This window comes from Euleptes europaea, chromosome 16 (genome assembly GCF_029931775.1).
Source record: "Euleptes europaea isolate rEulEur1 chromosome 16, rEulEur1.hap1, whole genome shotgun sequence".
In the NCBI taxonomy this organism is placed as follows: Eukaryota; Metazoa; Chordata; class Lepidosauria; order Squamata; family Sphaerodactylidae; genus Euleptes; species Euleptes europaea.
Genome location: NC_079327.1, coordinates 41,734,418 through 41,760,238, shown reverse-complemented (window position 1 = coordinate 41,760,238; position 25,821 = coordinate 41,734,418). Strand labels below are relative to the sequence as shown.

The following is a 25,821-nucleotide window of genomic DNA, read 5'->3' as shown; positions in this document are numbered from 1 at the left end:
ATGTAAGATGAAATAGACTCCCCGAAGGAGTGCAAACTGTGTGAATGTATGTGTATATTATTTGTTTTTTCTTGAAAATGTTAATAAAATATCTTTTAAAAAAGAACTCTATTAGTATTGGACATGGCATACAGATGGGAATTGCACATGGACTTGTTTCTAGATATTTGGAAACCTTTTACAGAAACGTATGTGTAGATCCGCCACCAAGGTTATTATATTTTTGTATTTATGTCTATTCTTCTTAAGGTTTTCTCTCTCTCTCTTTTTTCCTGAAGGAAATAAAAAAGGAAAAAAGGAAGGCCTTTTCCTGTCAGTTTAATCCATGGGCAGGAATGTATGGAAGAAGACAGTCCTTCAGACACGTGTCCCATGCCATGGAGGTCTTTAAAGGGCAAAAACCACACCTTGAATTGGTTCAAGAGCAAACTGGTAGACAGTGTAATTACTGCATTGGGGTCACATGTCCCAGCTGCTGGCTCCAACCAGTAACTAGTTGCAGCATTCTGCACTAGCTGCAGCTTCCAAACATTCTTCAAGGGTAGGTCCAAGGGTAGCATTGCAATAATCCAGTCTAGATGTTATTATGCATGGATCACACTGTGACTAGATCTGTCTGAACCAGGAACAGGCACACCTGATGCACCAGCCAAAGCTGGGCATAATCACTCCAAAGCCATATGGTTTTCTAAGGTGACTGCTGCGTCAAGCAGCACTCCCAAGCTGCAAACCTGGGGTTTTAAGGAGAGTATAACCCAATCCCAATCTGCTTTTCTACTAACTCAGAGAAACCTCTGTCTTGTCAGGATAAAGTTTCAGCTTGTTCACCCTCATTCAGCCCATTACTGACTTCTAGCACCAGTTCAGAACATCAATAGCATCCTCGGAATTAGGTGGAAAAGAAAGGAAGAGCTGGGTATCATCCGAATACTGGTGACATCAGAGCCCATACCTCCGGATGATCTCTCCCAGTGGCTTTGTATATATTAAATAGCATGGGGGATAACATTCTTTGTATTAATTTGAAAATAAAAGTTATGATCTTGTGGCTAATTTTTGTAATGATATGACTTATGTTGTGAATATCATAAACAAAGGCAGCAGCTTTGTTCCTAATGAATGCTTGTGAAAAGCTATTGCTAAATTCATTGTGTGTTATTTATTGTGCAAGTTTTGTTCAATATACTTCCTGCTTACTGTACATAATTGTGTCAGGTGATTGACACCTGTGTTTGCCTCCCATTGGGAAGGTAGAATACAAATTAAGTAAATTTAAAAAAAATTAATATCCCTGATGAAGAGAGCTCTAACTCACAGAAGCTTAAAAAGGTAAAGATAGTCCCCTGTGCAAAGCACCGGGTCATTACTGGCCCATGGAGTGACGTCACATCCCAATGTTTACTAGGAAGATTTTGTTTACAGAGTGGTTTGCCATTGCTTTCCCCAGTCATCTGCAGTTCACCCCCAGCAAGCTGGGTACTCATTTGACCGACCTCGGAAGGATGGAAGGCTGAGTCAACCTTGAGCCAGCTACCTGAAACTGACTTCTGTCCGGATCGAACTCAGGTCATGAGCAGAGCTTTTGACTGCAGTACTACAGCTTACCACGCTGCGCCACGGGGCTCCTTCACAGAAGATTAGCCACAAGTAAATTTTGTTGGACTTTAAGGTACCACTCGACTCCAGGGGCTTTTTGCCACTACAGACTAACATGGCTATTCACCTGGAATTGTCAAACTTTACACTATTTTCAATTTTTATTTTACTTAAGAAAAACTATAATGTGTGTGTTTAGGTAGCATAGGGTATAACAGTTTGCATCTCCTTCTGGCAATGAATATATTTGTAATTGTATTTGAACAGAACAAAGCTATTTATGCTTTTAAATTCATAAATATACCAAACAGTCCAATTTTATAAACTACATCTGAAATACATTTTCTGTACTTAAAGAAGTATAAGTTTAGATTTGATAAGAAAGCCAACAATGCATATACTTTAATTTCCCCAAAATTTACTTTCCCCAAAAAAAACATTTCTGAAGGGAAGTGAAGAGCTAATTTTGGGGAATACGTTGATCATAAATTAACAATACTGCTCCACTCATCTGTGGCAGGATATGCCTCTGCTGATGCTACACAAGCCTTGGATTGTACCCTACCAATTAAAGAGACTACGATCAAGCTGCCCATAGCAACCAAGTGAGTATCTAAGTATTCCAGCAAAAATACCTTTTCCAATGGGCAAGGGGGCTCCCTTTGGATTTACAGAAGAAAAATATTTTGATCTGGAAAGGGAAACAGCATGAATAGGACCCTGCCTGGCACACTGGAAGTATTCTGCCTGAAGGCACTAGTGCAAGCATACCATTCATTCCACACCTCATAAATGCCTTCTAAGAGTTTCTTACATATAACAACTTGACTTTAACATCGAAGCTACAACTCTATCCTGTTTGTTGTTCAAGAGAAATTTTGCCCTGTTTTTTTTACAAAGCTGAACACCTTGATCAATAAAATCTAATAGAAATTTGTACATAAAATGTTTGCTTAGCCTGCCCTCTCCCATCTCATCTCTTTAAAAAAAAATCTATTCTTTTAAAGTATTAGGCAACAAGCTTGAAGTTCAACAACAGCTGTGTTTCAATTGTGAATAGTACAATGCCACACAAAGATCTGTTTATTAGGTAAATTTCTTCACAAAACAAATGCTTACATTTGTTGGTTTGTTACAAAAGCTGAATACCGGTGACATTGATTTGGGGGGGGGGGGGTAGTTCGTATTTCTATCTTTACCAGAAGACACCATAAAGTTTTTAAAGCTTGATTACTTTTTTCTTTAAATATATATATTTGCACCTACTCACGACAGAATCCATAACCTACACATTCACAATCCTGTACTCTGAAGGTTTCTATTTATGGAAAAGCAAAGTGAATGTGTTTCCATGGGCAGGGCACATATTTTCCATGGGACCAGAGTCATACTTTATTTTCAAATTTTAAAGCATATTTTTATGCTTCAAGTCTCATCTTAAAAGAGCATTACGTTCCCCTTACATAAATATAGCCCATAACACTTTAGGTTTTCTCAATCCTCTGAAAAACCTGCAGAACAGAACCTGTTAGAAATAACTGTGCAAATTTCAAAACCCCTTGGAGTTCTACTAAGCAGAGTTAGCTATCTGCTAATATGCTGCATATAAAATAAGTATATGAACAGTTTCCCATGGAGATTATGGAAAATGTTACAAAAAAAATGTTTCAGCCAAATCACAAACTAAAAAAAAAAATGATCTAAATGTTTAGGACAAGTTCACATATATACATAGCTTATGGCTTATGCACTGTACAACACAGGAACAAGCTGCAGGCCTGCCCTTTCCTCCACTAGCATAATCTTGAAGGTGAACTGATTCACCTCTCAAAATGGCTGAGTAACCCCCCCTTTTTGCCATCAAGTCACATCTAATTTATGGCGACCCTTGTTGGGGTTTTCAAGGCAAGAGATGTTCAGAGGCGGTTTGACATTGCCTGTCTCCATGTCACGATCCTGGTATTCCTTGGAGGTGTCCCATCTAAATACTAGCCAGGGTCGACCCTGTTTAGCTTCTGAAATATGTCAAGATCAGGCTAGCCTGGGCTATCCAGGTCAGGGAAAGTAGCCCCATGCATCCATTTATAGCATGGAGTGATATGTGACCTGGGTAGAAATGTAGGAGTGGGTGCTCTAGTCCACTGTTCTATGTGGATAGGGTGGAGAGGCTGTGAGGCTAAAAACTGAGAACACAACCTACCTACCAAGCCACATGTAAGCCTGCTTTTAACCAAGTCTCCCAATACAACCAAAGAAAAGCAATATGAACTGAAAATTAGCAAAAGAAAAAAAAGTTATTAGATTTTTCTTCCATTTTTCTGTATTTGAGTGTATATTAATCTTTAAGCTGAGGAAAAGTGCAATTTTCCAAGCTGACCAGCAGCAAATTCTAACCTACATAAAGTTGTTTGTAAGCCACCTTGAAACTATGTTATAAAAGACAGGGTATGCTTTAAATAAACAAATCATAAGAAGTGTAACGGAGTTAAATGTTTTGTTAACACTGCCCATCACAGCAGCCAACAATATGCTAAAACTTACAAAGGAAACATCAGGTTATCAGAACTCTGCCATCTCTGAACACAGAACTTATACAGAACTGCCTTGCTACCACCATCAGCTTAACTGAGAAAAGGTCTTCATCCTAGAATAACCGTGCAATCCTGAGGGGGAGGGGCGAATGCCCATAGGAGCCGGCATGACCCCTATGCCAGCATTTGTGCCACTTGCGCCATGCAAACTGGCACGGAGGCTGGCATAGGGCAATTTACACCGCCCCCCCCAGACCGCGATGGCAGTGCAGCTCTTGGATGCCAGCGTAGCCTCCCACCGGTGTCTCCCCGTCTTCTCTCCCTGCGCCAGCATCCTGGGAGGCATTCCCAGGGCATTCCTGTCTTTAGGCAGCTATCTAACCTCTTTTGACCTGGGAATGCCCCCTTACGCCGCAGTGTTGCCACAACAGCTATTTTGCTGGCATAGCCTCGCTAAAGTGGATGGGGGTCTTTTCTGAAGTTTTCTTTTTAAGAGCGTTTATTTTTCTTTATTCCACTGGGAAGCCTCTGTGGTGGCAGCGTGGCTGCATCACTCCCGGCAGCTGCGTAACTGCCTCCCCCCTTCAGAAATGGGCTGTAATTCTCCATAATACATTCCTTCAGACTCTGCCACGGTAAGCTTCTCTAAAGTGCTCAAACCATCAAACATAAACATTTATTAATAATAGCTTTAAGATGTTTATATTAATTTATATTTTACATTTATATCTCACCCCTCCTTTACTACAACAGGACTCAGGGCAGGTAACAACAAATCAAATACATTTAAAAACAGAAACGATTAAAATAGATTAAAATCCATAAAATTCAAATAAGATGTGTTTACGGTGCTTATCTTCAAAAAAACTCCAGGATTTTTTCACCTCTATCTTTTCATGCATTCACAACACAATATCTAAAGAAGGTATGTATGTGCATTCTTCATTCCATTTCAGATACAGTATACAGAAACTGATTACACTATCATTATATATGAATAACTACTTACTACGTAACAATTATTAGCTTACCTGGACCCATGTTTCACATAAACTAAGTTACAAACTTTGCCTGCAGACAACAAAAGATAAATCCAGAACAAAAGACTTTCTCATTGAGAGGAATAACTACATTCCTGAAATGGGCACATTTTGACTCTTAAACAGATTTTCAAACACTGACGGATCTCACTTAAATTTCCATGGGCATAAGGGAGGGCACAAGGAGTTGGCATATTTGCCAAGTTCTTCCTCACACAGCAGTCCAAAACACACCCTGGGCTGCTGCTCCAGGGGAAATCCCAGAAATGGCTTAGGGAGGAATCTGAAATTTCCCACGGGTGTGTGTGTGTGTGTGTGTGTGTGTGTGTGTGTGAGCAATTGCACTGCAAAATTTTGCTCAATCTCAGCTTATTGTAAACCTTTATAACTTCATTATTAATATTATGCTTCTCCAAGATAAAGGAATGTAAAGTATTACAAGCCACATGTTTGGATGGTTTAAAAAAATAGAGAATTTTCTACTTTTGTTGATCGTCCTTTTAAATCCAGGTGTATTTAGAAGCTCTCTTCCTGATAACTAGAAAGCTCAGCTGTATTGGTGATATTGCCTGATTTTGTTCAATATCTTTTTATGCACATATGGAAATTTGTTGACTAGCAGTACTCAGACGTTCAACCCTCTGTTTCAGTATAATTCCTTTATCAAAAACCTCAGTTATAAAGATTAAGATATATTCTAGACTGCACAGTTGAACAAACATATAAGAATATTAAAAAAATTAGTATGCTAAGAAACACAAGCCACTGAAAACATAACTAGATTGTTAAATTCAAGCAACCCTATTTTAGTTTATAAAAATGAAGTTTAAAAATAATCCAATTACAGCCTCCCTAAGACCTATATTAAAACTTTCAAGATAAAAATCATTATATCTAGAAATAACACATGCACACCTGTTATTACAAGCTTCTTCATGCTATTGCAGGATATCCAAGTTAAGTGACAGACAAAACCCTTTATATCAAATTAATTACCACTTTCACAACAAGTTCCCTAACCAGTTTTGTGCCTGAATCATGGATGGGAACTTCAGAAGCATTCTGCCACAGACAGGCATAAATTCATTTCTATTCCAAAATATATGGGGCTATAACACCAGGACCTAGAGGACACAGAGGTACTGTGTTGCATTTTCTACAAATCTAACCACAGACATATCCAGATTAATAAATCAGCACATATTCTCATTTTATCACCCACCCTGAAGTATGGGACCTCCAATACTCTGTTAATCCATTTCTCAGATCTTTTAATTCCAATGGATACCACCATTTTTCTAGCTCACATGCTGGTATTCCAAGCAGCGTCTATAGATACAACAAACGGCTGTAACAAACCCAAGATGACACTTTGAACATTATTCTGGCAACCTGATTAATGTAGTCTGCAAATTATAAATCTGGCCTTGGTCTGATGGCAGAGGCACAAAGGTGACAAGTTGGCTCACTTGCAACCAATTATAAAAGGCTAAGCCTGTACACAGCCAGGTGTCCAAACTATTTGCAAGAAAAAACCGACTCATATAATTCAATTAATGTATTTGTATTAAATAAGATAGCCATTTGGGTTTTTTTCTTTCCAGCATGCAAAGGGTGCAACCTGAAACTAGCTAGCGACATCCTGTGCCCACTGAAGTCAACGAAGCAACCTACATAGGATGCAAAGACGCCTTAGGATCTTTCCCCCCCTCCACTCTCCCCACCCTTTTAGCATCTAGTATGATGAAGAGTTCTGGAAAACTCAAAAATGTCTCTTGCTTTTTGACTAGTCTTAATAAAGGTATTACTTTTTTTAGGTTTTGCTATGGATCAACACAGCTACCTAGACATTTGACTTGCCGGTTATACTGGAGCAAGTCTTTTTTTTGGGGGGGGGGGACCTTATGTAAAACAGAGACCTGAATATACCACATATAATTCCAATTTTAGAATATCTTCATTTGTTCTTTTTGAATGAAAAAAGTTGTTAATTTTCACACTGTAATGGGTGAGACCGTCCACAAATCTCATAAGACATTAAAAAATTTCTGAAGTGCAGAACGGACTTCAGGCAGCCCTTCTCCCCACGTGCAACATTTGACAACCAGCAGAAAAGCGCTGTTTTGTACTCCATCCTCCCGTATAACATCCAGATCATAGATTTCTTCCCCTTGTTGCTTAAAAAGCAGCACACAGAAATAATGATTCAAACCTAAAATAAAGAGTTTGCTGGTGTCCCACTGAATGAGTGAATTTCATGCACAAGGGTCCCTCTGAATGTATTTCTGAGATCTGTGTATCACGTGCATCTATATAAAGTTGCCTGTCTGGAATATTGGGTTTTTTATGGCAAATCTTTTTTGCTGAGAGGAGGGGCATTTGATGATAATGTTATGCATTTGGGAGGTAGCACTGGCTTAAAGATATAAGAGACCACTAGTCTAAGAAGAAAAAACCATGAAATTTTCTGAGGCCACAACATTGGTTATATGCTTTCAAGGTTACTGGTATATTGGCCATAAATTAAGCAGTTGTCTAAATTTATCTAAGATACCAGCAAACCATCACCTAACATCCTCCACTCAAGTCTGTAAGCAAGATGGAGATTTTATTGAAACCAAAGGCATTCTTTATTGAGAAGTCTCATCCAAGCTTTTATACAACACTCAATATTTCAACGTGTGCTAAACACTCTGTGCCAGTACTACATCAGGCCAGTAAAGATTGAGCTAGTAATTTTGTAGACTCCATGTGGAAGCCCGAATAACTTCACTTCAACCACACAATGCCAAAATAAATATTTAAAGTACTTCAAACAATAAGCATCCGGGTATGGACTCCAATTCTTTTTTTTTATATATATAAATTTTATTGGGTTTTATGATAGAAATTTTCCATTGCATTAAACAACATCTATAACAATATCGAATTTCAATTCTAACCTAAAGTTGTTATAATTCCATATCATATAATAAAAAAGAGAAAAGAAAAAAGAAAAAAAAGAAATGGAAAATTTTTTGACTTCCCCATCACCTCTATCTGCCTCTTAATAAAAAGTTCCTCCCGTCATAGGTAATCTAATCTTGATAAAATATCAATACCATATATAAAAAACCATAATCTGTTAGTAAATATAATTATGTTTATTCAATATAAAAAAAAATCAAAAATAATCCTCTGGATCAGATTAGAAAATATTCTTCCATTCTTCCCAATTTTAACTCATATTCACAATAATGCATCCACGCCCCCCATTCCCCCAAAAACCGAACGTCATTTTCTTCATTTAGAATAGCTGTGAGTTTTGCCATTTCTGCCACTTCAAACATTTTAACAATCCAGTCTTTTTTCTCTGGAGTTTCTAGCCCTTTCCATTTCGCTGCATAAAGCAGTCTCGCAGCTGTTGTGGCATATATCAAAAAGGTTCTTTGTGTTGCTAAGTCGTCTGGAATCATACTCAATAACATCATTTCTGGTGTTTTGGATATATTCTTTTGTAGTATTAATCTCAGTTCGTTATAAATCATGTCCCAGAAGTCTTTGGCTTTGTCACAGGTCCACCACATGTGATAAAAGGAACCAATTTCTTTGTTACATTTCCAACAAGTAGGGGACATCGTTTTATAAATCTTTGCAATTTTCTTGGGTGTTAGATACCATCTATACATCATTTTATAGATGTTTTCTCGCACTGACTGTGCTTTTATTCCTTTTAAATCTTTAGACCATAATCTTTCCCATTTATTTAAAACAATATCATGTCCCACATTTTGAGCCCAATCGATCATAGTTGGTTTAATCGTGTCCTGCTCACAGTATATTGTTAAAAGGAGATTATACATTTTAGAAATCAGCTTTGTATTATTGTCTAGTAGAATCCTTTGAAAAGGAGATTTTTCTTTAGAGAAACCTTTTTTTGCATCTTGTACAAAAACTGATTTGATTTGGTAATATTGAAGCCATTGTAAATCATCCTTAAGCAGTTGAAAGTCTTTTAGTGAGCATTTCTTTCCTTCCCAATTAGTTAGATCTTGATAAGTAATAAATTTGTCTGGTCTAAGTGGGCGCAAAGTTAGCATTTCTTGGGGCGATATCCACATCGGTGTTTCTGGTTCCAAAATGTGTTTATATCTCATCCAAATACGAAGTAGAGAGGACCTGATTATATGATTACGGAATGTTGCTTGTAATTTAATTTTATCATACCACAAATAACCATGCCATCCACTTAAGTTATTATAACCTTCCAAGTCTAGCAAACGTACATTTGACAAATTCATCCAGTCTTTTAGCCATACTAAAGCTACCGCTTCAGCATAGAGTTGAAAGTTAGGCAGTGCTAAACCTCCTCTAGTTTTTAGATCCACCAAGTATTTATAAGCAGTCCTTGGTTTTTTTCCTTGCCAGATGAAGTTTGAAATGTCTTTCCTCCAAGTTTCAAAATATTTTGTTTGTGATATTATTGGTAAATTTTGGAATAAGAAGAGCATCCTCGGTAAGACATTCATTTGGATCGTTGAGATACGTCCCATTAATGACAATTTTTTGTTTGACCATATAATCATATCAGTTTTAATCTTACCCCATAACTTGAGGTAATTGTTGGTTAACAGATCTTTATTCTTTGCAGTGATCCAAATTCCCAGGTATTTAACTTTGTTAGCTTTCTCCCAGCCAGTATATGATATAAATTCCTGTTGTTGTATTTCCGATAAATTTTTAAATATTATCTTTGTTTTTTCTTGATTCACTTTAAAGCCTGATACTTTTCCAAAATCATCCAAAGTCTCCTGAAGTATATTCATTGACTGTGTTGGGTTTTCCAAAATTAGCAGTAGGTCATCCGCGAATGCTCTCAACTTAAATTCATGTTTTTTAATTCTTAGCCCGCGGATGTCCTCCATACTTCTTAGTTTCACACATAGCGGTTCCAACACCAACAAAAATAAAAGTGGAGACAAGGGACATCCCTGTCTAGTCCCTTTCGTGATTTGGCAGTTATCTGACATTGATTCATTAACCAAAATTTTAGCTTGTTGGGAGGTGTAAATAGCCGATATACCTTTCTGAAAACGATCTCCAAAATTCAATTTATCCAAAATCCGTTTCAAAAAGTTCCAAGAGACCATATCAAAGGCTTTTTCTGCATCCAAAAATACAAAAGCCGCAGTTTGTTGAATATTATGGTCATAATATTCCAGTGAATCTAGTAAAATTCTTACATTGTCTTTTATTTGCCTTCCTGGTATAAAACCTGCTTGGTCCTCATGTATAAGATCCTTAATAAATTGCTTTATCCTACATGCCAAAACCGAAGCAAAAATTTTGTAATCCACATTTAGGAGCGATATAGGTCTGTAATTAGATGTTTTTTCTGGATCTCTTCCTTCTTTGGGTATCAGTGATATAAATGCGTGTGACCAAGTCTCCGGGGATGTTCCCTCGTCCAAAATTGCATTGTAAAGTGAACCAAAAAATCCAACTAAATTGTCACTAAAAGTTCTATAAAATAGTGCAGTAATTCCATCTGGTCCAGGTGTTTTATCCGTTTTTTGTCTCAGTATTGCTTCTTGTATTTCTTCCCTTGTTACTGGAGCTTCAATACATTCTCTCTGGGTCATTGACAAAGCTTTCATCTGTATTGAGTTTAGAAATTTGTCTATTTTCTGTTTTGGAGTATTTTCTTTCTGATATAACTTAGAGTAAAATGAAACAAATTCTTTCTGAATTTCTGAAGTTGAATAAACTGGTCCTTTAGCAGTTTGGATTTGTGTTATAATCTTCTTTTGAAATGAGTCCTTCAGTTGTGTTGCTAAAAAATTTCCTGGTTTATTTGCATATTCAAAATACTTTTGTTTAGCAAGTTTCAGATTTTTATTCATTTCCTCCATTATTACCAAATTTAATTGGTGTTTAGATGCAGAAATCTGTATTTGAATTTCTCTTCTCTCCTCTTCCTGTGTTACCATTACCAATTTCTGCTCCAAATTTTGTAAATTCCAAAGTATGTTGTTTGTAAATTGCAATTGAGTCTTCTTCCAGGCCGAGTGTTTCTGTATCATAAAACCTCTCAGAACAGCTTTGAATGCGTCCCAAACTGTATTTAAAGAAGTTTCCCCATTAAGGTTAATTTCAAAAAAGTCTTTCATTAAAACCTGTAATTCCTTTTGTATCTGGTTGTCTTTTAAAAGTTTATCGTTCATTCGCCATCTAAATGCTTGTTTATTGTTCCAATCAAAGGTAACAGGATTGTGATCAGAAAAAGTTCTAGGTAAAATATGAATTTTACGTAGTTGCGTGAAAATTGATTTACTGGCCCATATCATATCGATTCTGGAGTGTGAATCGTGTCTTGCTGAATAAAAGGTGTATTCTTTAGCTGTTGTATTCATTGTTCTCCAAATGTCTTGTAATTCTAATTCTGAAGCCATGGCAAAGAAAGTTTTAGGCAAGCATCCATCATTGATATCTTTTGCTTTTGATTTTTTGTCCAGAGATGGGAGAATAATTCCATTGAAGTCGCCCATCAATAAAATTTGGTCTTGTGAGTACTGGGTTATCAGGTCATGTAATTTTTCATAGAAGGATTTTTTCCCTTCATTGGGTGCATAGATTCCAACCACTATTGTCCTTTGTCCCAATATTTTAGTTCTGATAATTACAATTCTTCCTTCATTGTCTTTATATACTAGTTCTGGACAGAGACTGGGGTGGGCATAGATTACCACTCCCTTTGTTTTAGTTTTAGCAGAAGCAATAAATGCTTGTCCAAGCATCTGTTTCTCCAAGTATTTTTTATGCTTTGAAGCTATATGGGTTTCTTGTAGGCAAATTAGGGAGTATTTATATTTCTGTAGATATTTGAAGATTCTGGCCCTTTTAGTTTTCTCATTCAGTCCATTTACATTCCAAGAAATTGCTTTTGCCATAATGTAGTTTTAGCAAAATAAAAAGTCTATAATTTAGTACCACCTTCTGCACCCTGTACCTCTTCTTCTTCCTCTTCTTCTTCCTCCTTCTCTCCAGGTAATTCTTTAAGGTCCATTTTATATTTTCTCAAAAATTTCCCCACATCTGCTTGGGATAGAATTGTCGTTTTCACTTCCTTATAGGTGAAAGCCAAACCTTGTGGCATAATCCAACGATATTTGATGCCATTAGCTTTCAGTATAGACACAAAGTCTTTGTAGTTATTCCTCTGTGAAAGTAGATGCCTTGGAATATCCTTCAGTAGTATAAGAGAGGAGTCTCCTGCTGACACTGGATTTTCATAATGAATCTTCATAATCTTGTCTTTAACTCTGGTGTCATAGAACACTATCATCAAATCTCTTGGCTTAGATCTTCTCATTCTAGCAGGTAGTGGTATCCTGTATATTCTATTAATGGCTTGTTTTAATTCTTGTTCATCTATCTGAAATAAGTAGGCCAAATTTGGTATTGCAGATTCTTTATTATCTCCCATCATATCTGGAAAATTGCGTATACGAAGGTTGGTCTCTTTCACTCTCATCTCCATCATTGCCATTTGATTTTTTGCCGCCATCTGATCCGCTTGTATTGTTTCAATCTGTTTTTCTTGGCTTGTTAATTTTTTCTTTGTGTCCTTGTGCTCATCCATCACTTTCTTAATTGATACATCCATCGCTTGCATATCTGTCTTCATAACAATCATTTGAGTTTTTACTTCTTTCAAGTCTCCAGTGACCACATCCAACTTCTGATTAATAGCTTGGGATGCTTGACCAAGATTTGTCATCATAGAAGTCAACTGTGCCATCTGTGCAGACATTTGTTCAAACTGTTTATTTGTTGCCTCAGTTTGTTTAGTTAGCATATCCTGTAACTTTTTTTCCATGGTCGAGGTTTGTAAAGAGTCCCTTAGTTTAGTATAGGCAGGGCTGTGTAGTGAGCCAGAGCGGGGTCGAGACATTTACATTCAAAAAAAGCTGGTAAAATACATGTCCACCGACAGGGCCTTTAAGGTGCTGGTTAAAAGATGATAGTTCAAAGATCAGCCTAGTAATTTTTTCGGGTTGAAAAGAGTCGAAATTGGCTTTAAAATTGTATTTTAAAGTTTTAAAATACCAGTGAGTTTTTTCGGTCGCTCTAGGTCGGATTAATCAGGAAGTAAACAGGAAGTTACTAGTGCTGCAGACCTTCTATCGACTCTTCTCGATGGTTATTCCTTCAGGAATGATTTGAAAGTAACTCGAGTGCGACGGATATTCAGTCCCGCGGCTACTTCCTGTTGTTTTAGTTCCAATGATAGAGAGGGTGTTATAGAGAGTCTTCCGTTCCAGGCACTCCCTTACTGCAAACGTGGCAGGAATTCGCCGGAAAATCAGGAAGAGAAATCACCCTCCCCTTCCTTCGGACCTTCTCATTGGTGATAATTCTTGTCAGTCTAAAAGGTATCCTTCCGACTCTTTGTTATGGTTTAGGCTGATCGATCCGATAAGGCTCCTGTCGCTAATCCCGATGACTAACTCAGATCAAACTTTTTCAGTTCGGATTATGGAGGGGTGGGGGTCCCAGAAATATTCTTATCAGCCTCCCGTCTGTTCAAATTTCTAGTAAGTAGACGAAGAGTTCTTTTGTACTCACTTAGGTGTCAAGAGGTGAGGTTCTTTTCTTTATGTAGTCCTTATGTTGGTATTAAGGCGGTGGAGGGTAGAGCTTGCTGCCAAAGTTGCGTTTTGGCGATGTCCTTCCCTAGTGCCCTCGCAGGACCGGCGTCTAGGACTCCGAGGCGCTTAAAAAAGCCCCCTCAGAGTACCTAGGAGGTCAAACCGCGTTTGCGGGCTGCAGGGAGTTCCTGCTTTCCAACCCACTTGCAAGGGTCGGATTGGGGTATCTATGTACCCCAAAAATAACGCAAACTTGGATTTCTCCCAGGACAACCTGGGGAAATGGAGTGCTCTCTCCAACGGCACCACCGGAAGCCTGGGTATGGACTCCAATTCAATGCTGTAAGCATTCTGTGACAGGGCTAGTAAATGAGGAAATCAGTATTGGCTACTTAATTAAAAAAGAGATGAAGAAAAAAAATGGTGCAGCGGGAAGAACACTTTATTCTAAAATATTAATAACCCCTGCGCTTTTCGCATTAAGCTTTATCAGGGGGATCTGTGGAATATACAAGCAGCAATGCTCACATTAAACCGGCCCTTCATTTTCTTCTACTTAATTAACAAAGCTTAGAAATTTCTAGAGTTTTTTCCTTAAGACCTAAAGCAGGCTTCAGAACATACAGGCAATGCCCAGTAGCACCTCCTATTCAGATTAGGACTGCAGATTTCCAGTAGGTCAGGTATAGGCCTTCAAATGTACACATAGCTTCTTTACTTTGCCCTTGAGAAGAAATGGGGTAAATTACACAGTATCAATACATATATTTCCAAATTAAGCTTTCATTGGTGAAGGATGCACATCACTTTAATACTTCTTTCAAAATAGAAAAACATGCATTATACACATCCTATAGCTATGTTCTGGGATCTGCTTCCGCATAAAGCCTGTTAGGGATGTACATTTAAAATATCTTGTAGCATAAATCATGTTTCAGAACAAAAGAGCAAGAATGTTTCTTAAATAGTGATGGGGACTTTAAAAAGTAAGATTTGAATGGGTATGGAAAGGAGAAAGTCTGTCATTCACTGTCTAGGGTAATTAATTGGATTTCAGTTGCAGCTTTATTACTGAGCTGAACAACAGTCACAGAATAAATATTTTTAAAAATGTAAAATTACTGAAAGTTAGGCCAAGATCCCCCCCCTTTAAGAGTAGGAATTGCACACATTTTTAACTGCACTCTTTAACAAAGGCTCAATTTAAGCATTTCTGGGTCTTACTTAACATTCCATGCATATTTCTGGTAAGGTAGTTCTGGCTGATATTCAAGCTTCCCACTTATGAAAGAACAATCCAAATATAGAAAACATTCACAGATATTTCTTGTTTCATGGGCATGTAAAGTACTGGCAAGCGCTCTCAATCATTTTCTTAGAGATTTAAACAAAAGGCTTGTGACCGGATGCACACTTACAAAATTATCACTTGAATGAAACAATGGAATATCAGATAAAGAAAACAAATGTAATCCCATTGGAGTTAGCCCTAGTTAATATTTATCTATGCATGTGTCACCATATTTTTAGAGCACACAACTAGTCACATTTGGAAGGAGTGCAGACTACCAACGTATGAGAAGCAAACTCACTGTTCAACAAAGGTCCCAAATCCTGTCAGCCACTGTTAAAAAAGAATGTGCAGGATGAAGCTCAATTGTTCCTTTTGTCAGTACACCATATTTTAACAGCTACTTTTGTCTATTGCAGCACATGTTGCACATGAGGCATGGCAGTGTGGAAGTGAGAACAACTCACCTTTGCGGTACTCTACAAGAATATCGGCTATCACAAATCCTGAAAAGCTGATGTAAACCTACGTACATAATGTTTGGGGCAATCTTTTTAATAAGAGCAAGAATCAGCAGAACGTCAAGGAAGACATACCCCATTTGTCATATTATTGAAAGATGTTAGTACAAGCCCTGTGAACTGCAGGATGTACAAGGGATTTGTCATTGCACCCATTTCTTAGAATTCATCACAAACACACAGCAATTCTTCTTAGCCCTATCTATTTTTGTGTATTTGTCAATATTCCTTCATCCCTGTCATTGCTAGACAAACTTGGTTATGTTCATCTCAGCAGGGTTCGTCAAGGCATATGAAAAATTGAAACTCTATCTGTTACACTCCACAGAAATAATGGCCTCACTCCCATACGACATTCCCATATGGGAAATCTTAGTGACAGCAGCTACAATCCTAAACACAGTAAACGATACTTGTTCTCTTCTGCTGTTACCCTATACAATAATCACAAACAGGAGATAAGATGTTTACACAAAATATAACAAAGTTCCTAATGTTACAAAAAATTCACATATCACTTTGCAGCATTTCCCAACCATGCCTGTGAAAGACATCTGAGGAAGAGAGTTTAGCATCAAAGAATGTTTTTTTAAGATTGCATTACAGCATTCTATTCTTAGTGTTTCTATGAATTTCAATAGCATTTAACAAGTGTAACATGGCTTTACTACAATTTTAATGATTCCCCTTACAACTGTCAAGTATATTTCTGAAAACATAATTCAGTATACATTGACATCTCTGAGAGCATGTTTTATGGTCTTCGTGGCCATTAGTACAGATAGTGCCCAAATTTAAACTTACACACTTAACGATCCAATTCCATTCATGCTTGCTCAGAAGTTAGTCCCATCAATTTCAAGGAGACCTGTTTACAAATAACTGTGCAGATGACCACAGCCTCAAATTCTTTTACTGTGCTAAGTTTGACTGTTACAAAACAGCAGTAATATGCTATAATATGTACACATTTAAAGCATTTATCTACCTTATTATTACAAAAGAAGACAGCAGCAATAGGCACACAAAGGTATTTGCACATGAGGGTAAAGAATACTAGTTCTGAAACCACATGTATTCTATTAACTATTTTTAAGCTACAAGTTAATGCAGTTGATGCTATGTATATTTAGTACTTACCCCTAACATATAAAAAAAAACACAAGACAACACATTAAGAAAAGCTGAATGGCTTTCAACAAAACAGGTATAATGAAATCGAAAACATTAAGTGTTGGGAAAAAAAACTTCCATTCTGTTTCCAGCAAAGATTCAGCACAAAGACACTGAGATGCTAACAAAGGCTCATTAGTTACCACAGAACATTGATATTTTCCCCCAATCTAAATGTCAACATTTGGACAGGCAGAAAAGAAGGGTCAGAGTTGATGGCTGTATCAGAGAGATCTGACTTCCAGAAGGAATTATCAGTTTTTAAAGGAAATGTATAACTTGCTGAAGTGAGCTGCAGCTTGAGACTCTCCCAGGCTCGTGTCCAGAGAACAATGAGGGATGCAACAATAAAAAATCAGGATTAACTTTGTCCACAAGGAATAAGATGGAGAGGCCACGTTATGGAATCAGAGATTCTGGGGGTTCTGCAAAATGCGTGGGAGAAGCATGGACTCTTCTGAAGCTGCCTCTGGGGGATACCCCTAACAGCTAACTGCGAGGCCATAAAGATGGAGGGAAGGAAGCATGGTACAGCCCGACCTCGTCAGATCTCAGAAATTAAGCAGGGTCAGCCTTGGTTAGTATTTGGATGGGAGACCACCAAGGAATACCAGGGTTGCTGTGCAAAGGCAGGCACTGGTAAACCACCTCTGTAAGTCTCTTGCCATGAAAACCCCATAAGGGGTCGCCATAAGTCAGCTACGACTTGAAGGCACTTTACACACACACAGGCCATAAAGAGCAGGCCAAGCCTCTCAAAATGCACGGGAGGTTTCGCCTTGGATTTGCCGCTCTCCAGGTGCACATTTCCCCCCATCTGAATTCTCAAAACTCTGCACGGGGGCTTATTGTTGAGTTTGGGAATTTGGATGGGGGGAAATGTGCATCCAGAGAGCGGCAAATCCAAGGCGAACCCCCCACCCCACCCCACCATGCGTTTCCGCCCTCAGTTTTGAAGGAGGAGAAGGAGAAATCTGCAAAGGGCCCGTCAAGCACAGAGGCAAGCTGGCCAGAACCCCCAGCAGGGATGTTGTTTTCCCGAGCCAAAGGCTTTCCTTTACTTCTAAACACTAATCCTACAGGCTTCCTACCGCCAGGCCGGGGCACAGAATGCAAAGGCAAGGAGGAGAGCAGAGGCCGCCAGGTCTTTAGGCACATTTCTTACATAAGAACATAAGGAAAGCCCTGCTGGATCAGACCCAGGCCCATCAAGTCCAGCAGTCTGCTCACACAGTGGCCAACCAGGGGCCTCTAGGAAGCCCCCAAACAAGACGACTGTAGCAGCACTATCCTGCCTGTGTTCCACAGCACCTAATATAATAGGCATGCTCCTTTGATACTAGAGAAAATAGATCGGCAGCATGACTAGTATCCATTCTAACTAATAGCCATGAATACCCTTTTCCTCCATGAATATGTCCACTCCCTTCTTAAAGCCCTCCAAGCTGGCAGCCATCATCACATCCTGGGGCAGGGAGTTCCACCATTTAACTCTGCGTTGTGTGAAAAAATACTTCCTTTGATCTGTTTTGAATCTCTCGCCCTCCAGCTTCAGCAGATGACCCCGTGTCCTGGTATTATGGGAGAGGGAGAAAAACCTCTCCCTGTCCACTCTCTCCAAACCATGCATAATTTTGTAGACCTCTATCATGTCTCCCCTTAGCTGCCTTCTTTCCAAGCTAAACAGCCCTAAGTGTCCTAACCGCTCCCCTTAGGACCGTTGCTCTAGTTTCCTGTCACCACCTGGAGGTTGGCAACCCTACCAGATACAGCAAGGAGAAATGGTCCCTATGAACCCACTGCTTCATTTGTTATAGGGGGCTGTCGATGTTCCATCTATCCCAAACAACCTGGATGGATCCTAGCTATTCACTCGTTATTTCAGGATGGGGTTTTTTTACCCTGTGTTTTTGTGATACCACTACTACCAGCCAAACCTAAGTATTTGGGAAGCAATCTCTGCTCCTGATCAATGCAGCACAGCTTTACCTATTTAGAAACGTGTGTCCTCACGCGCCCCTTTATTGGCAGCAGCATGTTCTATAGCTGGGCTTCCACATATTTATGGATGTGATGAAAGTTCAAAAAGCCCAAAGTTTGTAATTTCTTTGGTTCTTGTGGGTTATCCGGGCTGTGTGACCGTGGTCTTGGTATTTTCTTTCCTGACGTTTCGCCCGCAGCTGTGGCCGGCATCTTCTGAGGAGTAACACTGAAGGACAGTGTCTCTCAGTGTCAAGTGTGTAGGAAGAGTAATATATAGTCAGAAAGGGGTTGGGTTTGAGCTGAATCATTGTCCTGCAAAAAGTATCAGAGGTAATGTGCTAATCATTGTCCTGTAAGTATGAAGATAATGTGCTAATGAGGGTGTGGCATGTTAATATGGAACCATTGTATCCTGAAGGGATCTGTTAACGTGTGAAATCCAAAGCTAATCCACATGGCTATTGTGGACTGTAGTCTTTGTTAGTCTGGAGGTTTTCAGGACAGGAAGCCAAGCCTTATTCATTCTTAAACTCTCTTCTTTTCTGTTAAAGTTGTGCTGATGTTTATCAACCTAACCCCCTTCTGACTATATATTACTCTTCCTACACACTTGACACTGAAAGACCCTGTCCTTCAGTGTTATTCCTCTGAACATGCCTGCCACAGCTGCGGGCGAAACGTCAGGAAAGAAAAGACCAAGACCACGGTCACGCAGCCCGGATAACCCACAAGAACCAACGAACTCTGACCTTCGACAATATTTTGTAATTTCCATTTCTGGAATTTACCGGCCTCTGTTTTTTTATCTGAACGGCTGCATATTTCATGTAACAGTGGTAATATGACTTATGCCATTAAAGGGTTGTTTGTTTGTTTTTCATTGCATGTAACAGTGGTAATATGACTTATGCCATTAAAGGGTTGTTTGTTTGTTTTTTCATTGCATGTAACAATCGTAATATGACTTATGCCATTAAAGGGTTGTTGTTTTTTCATTGCATGTAACAATGGTAATATGACTTATGCCATTAAAGGGTTGTTTGTTTGTTTTTTCATTGCATGTAACAATGGTAATATGACTTATGCCATTAAAGGGTTGTTTGTTTTTCACTGCATGTAATAATGGTAATATGACTTATGCCATTAAAGGGTTGTTTGTTTGTTTTTCATTGCATGTAACAGTGGTAATATGACTTATGCCATTAAAGGGTTGTTGTTTTTTCATTGCATGTAACAATCGTAATATGACTTATGCCATTAAAGGGTTGTTGTTTTTTCATTGCATGTAACAATGGTAATATGACTTATGCCATTAAAGGGTTGTTTGTTTGTTTTTCGTTGCATTCATTTTCACATTTATTTTAGAATATTACATTTCCAATGGATCACATTCGTTTTAAATGGCTTGCAGGCCGATTGCAAATTGATTGCGTTCATTGCAAATTGATTTTAAAGAATTGCAGACAGCTGCAGAGTGAGACCCTCGCGCGGGGCTGTCGCTCCAGCAGCCCCCCGGATCGTTTTGGGGGCTCTTTTCTCCCCCCCCCCAGCCCCCTCCTCCTTTCCCCTCCCTAATCCCAGAAAGTGGGGTGAGGTGGGGGGGGGTGGGCCTGACCTGTCCCGCGGGTCGATCCACGACGTCTGCCGGGTGTTGTGGTCGATGTAGAAGACGCGGCCGTCGAAGTCGCGGGCCTCCTCCCAGCCGGCGGGCAGAGGCAGCTCCGAGCTCTCCCGGCCTCCTGGCCCGGCCGGCGGCGGCCCGGCACCGGGGCCCATCGACGACGACGACGCCGCGGCCTGCTGCTGCTGCTGCTGCCGCCGCCGCCTCCGGCGGCCTCCGCTCAGCCACGGCATGGCCGCCCCGACGCCCCCGACGCCGCCAGGCCGCAGCGCCTCTCCGCCCCGCGCCGCCTCCAGCCCTCACTAGGCCCCGGCGGGCGGCGCGGGCCTCGGGCGGCTCCGGCGGCGGCGCTGCATCCTCCTCCGCCGCCGCCGCCGCCTCTCGCTTTCCCGCCGCCGCCGCCGGCCCTCACAGGCCGCCCCGCCGCCGGCCCAGGGAGAGAGCGCGGCGCCACAGGCCGCCACCGTGGAAACCCCCCCCCCACACACACACACACACGCTCTCCGCCTCAGCCGCGCGGCGGCCCGCTCAGCGCCATCCTGAGGCCGGCCGCCCCGCCATCTTCCTCCCCTCCTTCCTTCCTTGGGCCGGAGGATCCCTCCGCCCTCGCCCGCCCCGCCTCTTCCCTTCCCTTCTCCGGGGCTCCTGGAGACCTCTGGAGCCGGGCCCGCTTCTGCCCGGCCCGGCCCGGCAGGCTGGTTGGGCGAGGCTGGGCCGCCAGGGAAGGAGGAGGAAGGACACCAAGCGGCGGCGGCGGTGGCGGCAGAGGTTCGCTCCCGGGGGCGTCAGGACATCAGGAAGGCCCTGCAGGAGCAGGCCCGGGCCCATCACGTCCAGCAGTCGGCTCACACAATGGCCAGCCAGGGGCCTCTAGGTTCCACAGCACCTAATATAATAGGCCTGCTCCTCTGATCCTGGAGATAATAGGTGTTCATCGTGACTAGTGTTCATTTTGACTAGTAGCCACGGATAGCCCTCTCCTCCATAGGAACATAAGGAAAGCCCTGCTGGATGAGACCCAGGCCCAACAAGCCCAGCAGTCTGCTCACCCAGTGGCCAGCCAGGGGCCTCTAGGTTCCACAGCACCTAATATAATAGGCATGAACCTGGAGATAATAGGTATGCATCATGACTAGAGTTCATGTTGACTAGTAGCCATGGATAGCCCTCTCCTCCATGAACACGTCCAGTCCCCTCTTAAAGCCTTACAAAAGAACATAAGAAGAGCCCTACTGGATCAGGCCCGGGCCCATCCAGTCCAGCAGTGTTCACACGGTGGCCAGCCAGGGGCCTCTAGGTTCCACAGCACCTAATATAATAGGCCTGCTCCTCTGATCCTGGAGATAATAGGTGTGCATCATGACTAGTGTTCATTTTGACTAGTAGCCATGGATAGCCCTCTCCTCCATAGGAACATAAGGACAGCCCTGCTGGATCAGGCCCAGGCCCATCCAGTCCAGCAGTCTGCTCACCCAGTCGCCAACCAGGGGCCTCTAGGAAGCCCACAAACAAGACGACTGCAGATGCGTTGTCCTGCCTGTGTTCCACAGCACCTAATATAATAGACATGCTCCTCTGATACTAGAGAGAATAGGTATGCAGCATGACTAGTAGCCATTTTGACTAGTAGCCATGGATAGCCCTCTCCTCCATAGGAACATAAGGAAAGCCCTACTGGAGCAGACCCAGGCCCCTCAAGTCCAGCAGTCTGCTCCCACGGCGGCCAGCCAGGGGCCTCTAGGTTCCACAGCACCTAATATAATAGGCCTGCTCCTCTGATCCTGGAGATAATACGTGTCCATCATGACTAGTGTCCATTTTGACTAGTAGCCATGGATTGCCCTCTCCTCCATAAGAACATAAGGAAAGCCCTGCTGGATCAGACCCAGGCCCATCACGTCCAGCAGTCTGCTCACACAGTGGCCAGCCAGGGGCCTCTAGGTTCCACAACACCTAATATAATAGGCATGATCCTGGAGAGAATAGGTATGCATCATGACTAGTGTTCATTTTGACTAGTAACCATGGATAGCCCTCTCCTCCATAAGAACATCAGAAAGGCCCTGCTGGATCAAGTCACAGCTGATTTATGGCGACCCCCGTAGGTTTCCAAGGCTAGAGACGTTAAGAGGTTTGCCATTTCCTGCCTCCGCATCATGACCCTGGTATTCCCTGCTTAGCTTTCAAGATGTGATGAGACTGGGTTATCCAGGTCAGGTCCCAACATAAAACCCACTTTTTCTTCAAAGGACATTTATATTTTTACAGGTATTCAATTATTATATTTATCATTTACAGAACGTTTTAGGACACAAAAAGGTTACTGCTAGCGTTCCAAATGGTCATAGATGGATAATCTGTGGCAGGTCTTGATTGCGGGAGAACTGGTTTTTAATAATAATTATGAAAACCCTGTGTCCCTTTGGTTGAGAAATGCTGGTATAAGGCAGTGTGATTCTCAACTTTTTGAAGTGGGACCTATTTCTAAAACCATTCTACTTTGGGGGGCAGATCATTGCGGCTTAAGCCCAGCTAGGGCTTGGGGTGCAAGTGAGGGCCCAGGGAGCTGTGCATTGTGAGGGGAACACAGAATGAATCATCTAGAAGCCCATGTAAGATCTTGGCAATCCTGGGCCCAGCTGCTGATGGTAAGGAGAGTGCGTACACTATAAAGCAGCTTTTTGGCTACCAAACTGCAACACTTGAGGGGGGGGGAGAAAGAGAGCATCCCCATAATGTTTGGAGAACACAGTCCAAGCACATTGTCAGGATGGGAAGTTGCACATTATCCTGAGTCTTGCCCACATCCTTCTGTCAGCAAGCGGAGCCCCCCAATAATGAATGGAAATGCAAGGAAAAGAGAAAGACAGAGGTAATGTGGCTGTTCCACATCCTTTTCTTGTGGCCCCAGCCCTTTGGGGGGGGAAGGGGGGCTCGTTACCCCAGGGGAAAGCCCATACCCTGATGACTGACCCCCAAGCCCTATCCAAAAATGACTAGTACACCGTAGCTGGAGTGGAAAAGGCCACAACTTTTATTGATTACAGTGTTAGGCATTGGCAAGCATGAAGGGCAGGATCCAGGTATCAGCTGACCCGTCTGCCAGCTGATAGCACCCTGCGCCCAACCCACCTGCTGGGCGCAGCCTGAGATGGCAGTATGCAGGGCCCCCACGTGGGTGGAAGCCAACTGTGTGGTCCATTGCCACTTGGGAGGAGGCCAAACCGCAGCCCCTGAGCCAGGCTTCACCAATCCTGGCCTCCCCCCAAAACCCCTTATTAGGGTCCCCAGAGTGGAAAGCGGGGCACGCAGGCCGTCTTTCCCCCAAACTGGATCCGGCCCCATGCCCAAACCACCACAAAAAGCAACCGGAGATGCCTACCCCCGCCTCTCCGGGCGTCTCCTGCCAACGCCTAATGCTGCAACCACTGGCAAAGCCAATGCCGTATGTCCTGTATAGGGCTGTCCTTGTGAGGAACAAGTGCCACTATAGCATATGTATCTATATTTTTCTGTCAAAGGACTGATAGCAGCTTGGGGAGGGGGCAGAATTTAGATCAATGAAACAACAAGGGGGAAGATTAAACAGCCCTTTTCCCAGCACAACTGCCCCAATCAAATTTGTAGCTCTCTGAACCAGTTTTAAGCTTTAAAAAAATGGAGAGCCAGTCATGTATTTTTCTGATCATCTGGTTTTCCCATGACATATACAGAAATATGCATACTAGAGGACATATGCATACAAATAGGGAGATGGCAGAGAAGTGAAATGAATTCTTTGCAGCTGTGTTCACTGTGGAAAGTGCGGGGCATGTTCCTATGCCACAGCCACTCTTTTCAGGAAGCAAGTCTGAAGAACTGAGCCAAATTGAGTTGATGAGAGATAAGGTTCTTGGCCTAATGGGAAAATTAAAAACCAGCAAGTCTCCAGATTCTAGTGGCATTCAACCAAGAGTTTTTAGGGCACTCGGTGTGGGATTGTTGCCCTGCTAACCAGTATATGTAATTTGGCTCTAGAATCAGCTACTGTACCACAAGACTAGAGAGTAGCAAATGTTACATGATTATTTTTTTTAAGATCTAGAAGGGAGTCAGGAAATTACACTTACCCTAATGTCCGTCCCAGGTAAATTTTAGAAACTAATCAAAGATCAAATGATTAGGCACATAGAGGAATAAAACCTGCTTAGTGAAAATCAGCATGGCTTCTGCAAAGGGAAGGTCTGCCTCTCCAACCTTTTTGAGTTCTTTGAGAAAGCGAACACGCACGTAGACAATGGTGACCTGGTAAACATTATATTCTTGGACTTTCAAAAGGCTTTTACAAGGTACCTCACCAAAGACTCATGGGACAAGAGGACGTGTTCTCTTATGGATTAAAAATTGGTTAAATGACAGGAAGCAAAGAATGGGAATAAATGGACAGTTCTCACAATGGAGGGAGGTATGCAGTGGGGTCCCACAAGGATCGGTACTGGGGCCGGTACTATTTAATTTGATCATAAATGATCTGGAACTAGGGGTGAGCAGTGTAATGGCCACATTTGCAGATGACACAAAATTATTCAGGATGTTGAAAACTAAGGATGACTATGAAGAGCTCTAGGAGGATCTCCACAAATTGGGTGAGTGTGCGGCAATGTGGCAAATGAAGTTCAATGTTGGTAAGGTGATGCATGCACACCGGGACAAAAATCCCACCTTCAAGTATAAGCTAATGGTGTCTGAACTTGCTGACACTGACAGGTGGGAAAGATCTTGGGTTGTAGCAGATAGCTCAATAAAACCCAGTATCAACCCAGTGTACCACAGCAGTGAAAAAGACAAACTCTATCCTGGGGATTGAAGGGATTGAAAACAAAACAGCCAGTGTTACAATGCCCCTCTATAGCTATATGGTGTGGCCTTATTTAGAATATGATGTGCAGTTCTGGTCACCATATCCCAAAAAGGATCTTGCAGAGCTGGGAAAAGTACATAAGAGAGCAACCAAGATGATTAAGGGGTTGGAGCACCATTCCTATGAGGATAAGCTGAAGAGTCTGGGACTTTTCAGTTTAGAAAAGAGATGACTGGGGGCGGGGACATGATAGAGGTTTACAAAATTATGCATGGGGACAGAGATAAATTTTTCTCCTCTCAAAATACAAGAACTTGAGAGCATCAAATGAAGTTGATGGGCAGTAGATTTAGGACAGGCCAAAGGAAATACTTCTTTACACAGTGAGTGATGAAAATGTGGAATTCACTGCCAGAGGATGTAGTGATGGCCACAGGCACAAACAGCTTTAAAAGAGGATTACAGAGATTTATGGTGACGAAAGGGAAGCCCCACATTCAGAGGCAGTAAACCCCTGAATTCCAGTACCAGGAGGCAATATTGGGAAAGGCCACAGCCTCTATACCCTGTTGTTGGCCCTCCAGAGAAACTTGTT

General features: G+C 41.5%; 1 protein-coding gene across 2 annotated transcripts in view; it reads right to left on the bottom strand.

Moving 5' to 3' along the window:
- The window catches only part of WWC3 (WWC family member 3), a 91,021-nt gene extending 70,402 nt beyond the window's left edge, over positions 1–20,619 (bottom strand). Inside the window, exon 1 of one of the 2 annotated variants that reach the window (XM_056861924.1) lies at positions 20,381–20,619. In XM_056861924.1, coding sequence (XP_056717902.1) covers positions 20,381–20,619 — 239 coding nt within the window. The remainder of the gene's footprint in view (positions 1–20,380) is intronic. The other variant, XM_056861925.1, reaches the window with a different exon arrangement.
- Positions 20,620–25,821: the final 5,202 nt, after the last annotated feature.